The following is a 4,398-nucleotide window of genomic DNA, read 5'->3' as shown; positions in this document are numbered from 1 at the left end:
GCCCGCGCCCGCGCCCGCCGGCAGCCGGCTCTCGGGCGAGGAGGAGCGGCTGCAGATCGCGGCGCTGAAGGCGAGCCTGGAGGAGATCGAGGCGAACCTGGCAGACGCGCAGGCGGCGCCGCTGCTGCAGGCCCTGGCTGACGGCCAGCTGGATTTACGGGTGGTGCACGGCCAGCAGACCGAGGCGGCGGCGGTCGTGATGCGCTGCGCGGCGCGGCTGCGGCGCGCGGCGCAGGCGTTTGAGGGGGGCTTCTTCTCGGCCTGCCGCCTGGCGCAGGGCGCGCCGAGTGCGTCGACGCTGCTGGACGCCGAGTCGATTGTGCTCAAGGTGGGATTCGTTGACGATGGGCAGGGGACAGCTGAGTATGATCCAGTGGACACAGCAATTTAGACCAGGTAAACACCAACTAGGACAGCCTCACGGCCAGAGCTCCTGTCGGTTCATGAAGCTCATTTGCCTTGCTTTGACTGCTCCACTCTTGAAACTTATCTCTGGATCCCGCTCCACACAATTCCACCCAATCTGAACTCCAGGGACTCCACGCCCTGCATCTCATGCGGGCGCTGTCTTCGCTGGCCGGAGGCGTCATGGGCCGCGGCGTGGCGGCCGCCCTAGAGCCGGACGAGCGCCGCATCTGCACCACGCTCGCGGCCTCGTTGCCGCGCGACCGCCTGCCCCAGAGCCTGCTCGAGCGCCTGGACGAGGCGCGCGTCTACGAGACGGCCGGCGAAGAGGGCGGCGGCCTCGACGCCGCCGGCGGCGGCGACGCCCTCGGTGGGGGCGACGTGTTTGACCTGCCGCAGGGGGCCGGCTGGCTGGCAGAGCAGCAGGGCGGAGAGGGCTGGGGCGGCGCCGGCGCAGACGGGGTCGGCGGCGCCTACGATTTCCAGCGCGCAGAGCGGACGGCCGCACTTGGTGACGCCGACAGCGGCGGCCTCGGCTTCTCCGCCGGCGCGCCGCTGTTCGCGGCGGCGGGGCACGAGCGCGGCGCGTCGGCGGCGCTGGACGGCAAAGGTGGCGGCACAGCGGGCGGCGATGCCGCCGCCGGCTTGCTGCGGCTGGATGAGGATCTGGAGCTTGTGTTGGAGGATGAGGAGGAGGACATGGGCAGTCAGAGGCAGGACGGCGGCGCCGGGGCGCCGGCCAGCGAGGGCCACGCTCTCGACGCCGCAGCGCCGCGGCCGCCGCGTGGCGGCACGCAGCGGGCGCAGCGGCTGCCGTTTGGGGGCCGCGTCAGCGTGACGGGTCAGGTGCGGCCTCAGGGCGGCAAGAAAGGCGGGCAGCTGCCGCCCAGCTCCAAGCCCCTGAAAGATGTCGGCAAGGCAAACATGCAGGTTGGTTGATTGTGTGACAGCACGGATTGGGTTGTGCTAATAGGATGCAAGGGAAGAGTGCGCACCCTCTATGTGGTTTGGATTGGATGTGTGGCAGTCCACGGGTGATTGCCTGAAACAGGCTGCTCTGCAGCAGCCTCTGGTGACCACCAGTGATTGGCGCACCTGCACTCGTGCTGTGTCTTCAAGGGGTAAGGCTTATATTGCAATCAAGGACTGCGGCGTGCCTCACGGTTGCCTCCCCTGCTCTTCACCAATCAAACAGGTCAGCGGACCATCCCCCGAGTTCGAGCTGGCGCAGAGCGCAGTCGGCCGCATCAAGGTCTGTGGGGGTGATCTGGGGCCACTGCCTCCACGGGTGCAACTGAGCGGAAGGCAGATCTGAATATGGAAGCTGCGGACTGGAACAAGTCGGGTGTGTCAAGCAAGGTGACACTTGGAACCGTTGACTGCAGCAATCAGGTCTCCGCCAGGCTGCATCCATCCTTGTCTGTGTCCCCTCCTTAAGCCCGACCCTGGTCTCGTATTGCCCATAGATCGACCCCAAGATCAAGAAAGCGCACCTGGAGGGCTGCCGCCTGTCAGAGATGTACGAGAAGGCCGGTGCCCTCAAGAGCCAGCGCGCCGGGGCCGCCATGGGCGGCCAGCAGCGCCAGCTCAGCCGCGCTGAGCTGGACGCCGCGCTCGCGCGCGCGTCGACCGAGCGCACGCTGTACCAGCAGATTGCGGAGGCGCGGCCGATGGCGGAGGCGGTGCAGCAGGTCCTCTTTGACATGCGCGACTGGATCCAGGTAGATGGGGTTTGGCAGGGATGCGTGCCGGGGGGAGGGGGGGATTGGATAGGGCAGGAGGGTGGGTAGGGCCGATGCAGGGCTGTGCAAGAATTTCAAAAGCAGCAGGGCATGCTTGCACCAGGCGCCCGCCGGCTGTCATTTGTCAACACCCCTTGCGCCTCGCCAGCAGCTAGCCATTGTGTGTGTCTCACCGGGTCCATGCAGTCTTTCGGCGCCCTGCACTAGCAGCTAGTCGCACTGCTGCCCAAGCCCCTGCTGGCCTTGCAAAGTCCCGGGGAATCTTGTGGTCCTCCGCCCACCCCCTTCCTTCATGCAACGCGGCAGCGCCTGTACGAGGCGACGGCCGGCGGCGTCCAGATCGAGATCTGCGTGCTGGTTGACAACAGCGCGAGCATGGGCCGCATGGCCGGCCAGACGCGCCAGGCGCTGGTGCTGCTCTGCGAGTCCCTGCGGCGCCTGGAGGCGCGCTTCGCGCTTGTGCGCTTCGGGCGGCGCCACGGGCAGCAGGTGCTCAAGCCGCTGGGCGCCGACTGGGGCGCCGAGCTGGGGCAGTTTGCGCTCGAGGCGCTCACGTTTACAGAGGGCTCCTATCCGGTGGGTGGGCACAGGGGCAGTGGCAGCACGGCTCAGGGACAGGGTGCCAGCAGAACTAGGGGTCGAGGCAGGGTTATGGGCTGCCTGGCTGTGAAGTGTGATTAAGGTTGTTTGGGTGTTGCAGATGCAATGCCAAGCACACGATGTCAGCCAGAAACACTACCGTGATTGCCTCGCCATCAATCCCTTTGCACAGGCGACGGCGCTGGACTTTGTGGCCCGGCGGGTCTTCACCGACGGCCCAAGCGGCGGCTCCAGCGCTGATGCTGTCGCGGGGTCTACGGCTGGCGCGGCGTCGCTTGGCGGGAGCACGGCGGCGAGCGGCGCCGTGCGGCGAAAGGCGGTGCTGGCGCTGGTGGATGGCCTGACACAGGAGGTGAGGCCTGCTGGTCTGGGGCTGCTTGGCCTCTTGGATTAGGATTGTTGCACGATTCCGCGGTCGCCCGCTCCTGGAGCCATCCAGGCTCATGGGATGTATCATGGTATGGAGCCTCTTGGTGCTTGCAGTACCCTGACCATGCCCACCAGCATGGACGGGTCTGGCCATTACAGACGATGCTGCCCGCCTAAGTGTGTGGGCTGTGCATATCAAGTCCAGAAGGCCTGCGTTGCATTGGATCGGAGGGCATAAGATAGACGAACAACAGAAGAATGGGGTAGAATGTCCTGGGGAAGCTGGCTGCCTGGCCCAACAGCAAGTTATTCAAGTGCCCCTTTCACCCACCTCACCAGATGCGCGCGGAGGACTACATGAGTGCCCTGCGGCCTGACGGCATCAACCTCATGGTCATCAACCTGTGAGCCCGCTGGAGGGGCGGCCGCGCTCTGGTCGCACCAGGCAGCTCGCGGGGACAGACTTTTGTGACAGCAGGGTGCACGAGGTCGAAGCTTGCAGGGCAGGGCATCAGCAGATAGAGCCTGAGTCTGCCCGAGGTCGACCTGTGGTGATCTTGGAAACCTTGTTTGACTGGGCAGCGCCCCCCCCCCCCCCGCCGCGCCCAGGTATGATCGCGAGGACTCTGGCCACCTGCCCAAGATCGAGGGACTCTGGTGAGCTGTCAAGGGGCGAACCCTCAAGGGGGTACCGTATGCAGGCATGGGAAGGCTGCCGCGAAGGAGCCAGAACAGCAGCGCCCATGCACTCAAGCTGCCCGTTCAGACCAGGCGGCGTGATTGCAGCGTGGGCTCGCGCAATAGGAAAGGTCATATCGGGGCCCGTGTCAGCCAACCGGTGGGCTCTTCTGCCACAACGCCCCACAGGCACCGGCCGCACGCTCCCTCTTGAACTATCCCTATCTGACTGCCAACTCCCCACTCCAACCTCAACCTCAACTCAGACTCCAACCCCGACCCGACGCCAACCGCAGACCCCAACCCCAACACTAGCCGCAAACCCCACCCCAACCCCAACCCCGACCACCCTCGCACCAGGAATGCGTGCAACGCGCTCTACGAGACCGTCCCGATGCAGCAGGCGTCCGACCAGCTGCCCCAAAAGGTCGCCGCCCTGCTCACGCGCTACTTCGCCGAGACGTACCGCGCCGTGGCGGCGGCTGCCGCGGCCGCCCCAGGCGATGGCGCACGGCCCGCCGCCGTCGCCGGCGGGCGTGGCTGGGCCGGGCTGCTGACGGCGCCGCCCGCGCCGCCGCCGGGCGTCGCGCCCGAGCTGCTGCGG

At 66.8% G+C, this 4,398-nt stretch overlaps 1 protein-coding gene across 1 annotated transcript; it reads left to right on the top strand.

The window, feature by feature from the left end:
• Positions 1 to 199: 199 nt before the first annotated feature.
• On the top strand, positions 200 to 3,777 carry MNEG_14444 (hypothetical protein; the record flags this gene model as incomplete). Its single annotated transcript, XM_014037084.1, has 8 exons — positions 200 to 328; positions 535 to 1,335; positions 1,601 to 1,657; positions 1,872 to 2,126; positions 2,454 to 2,723; positions 2,920 to 3,099; positions 3,456 to 3,520; positions 3,726 to 3,777. 8 exons carry the CDS (start codon positions 200 to 202, stop codon positions 3,775 to 3,777), a joined length of 1,809 nt encoding a protein of 602 aa, XP_013892538.1.
• Between the last annotated feature and the right edge of the window lie 621 nt (positions 3,778 to 4,398).

This window comes from Monoraphidium neglectum (genome assembly GCF_000611645.1).
Source record: "Monoraphidium neglectum strain SAG 48.87 unplaced genomic scaffold scaffold04490, whole genome shotgun sequence".
Classification (NCBI taxonomy): domain Eukaryota; kingdom Viridiplantae; phylum Chlorophyta; class Chlorophyceae; order Sphaeropleales; family Selenastraceae; genus Monoraphidium; species Monoraphidium neglectum.
The sequence above is the reverse complement of the archived record's forward strand: the minus strand, read 5'-3'. Positions and strand labels throughout refer to the sequence as shown.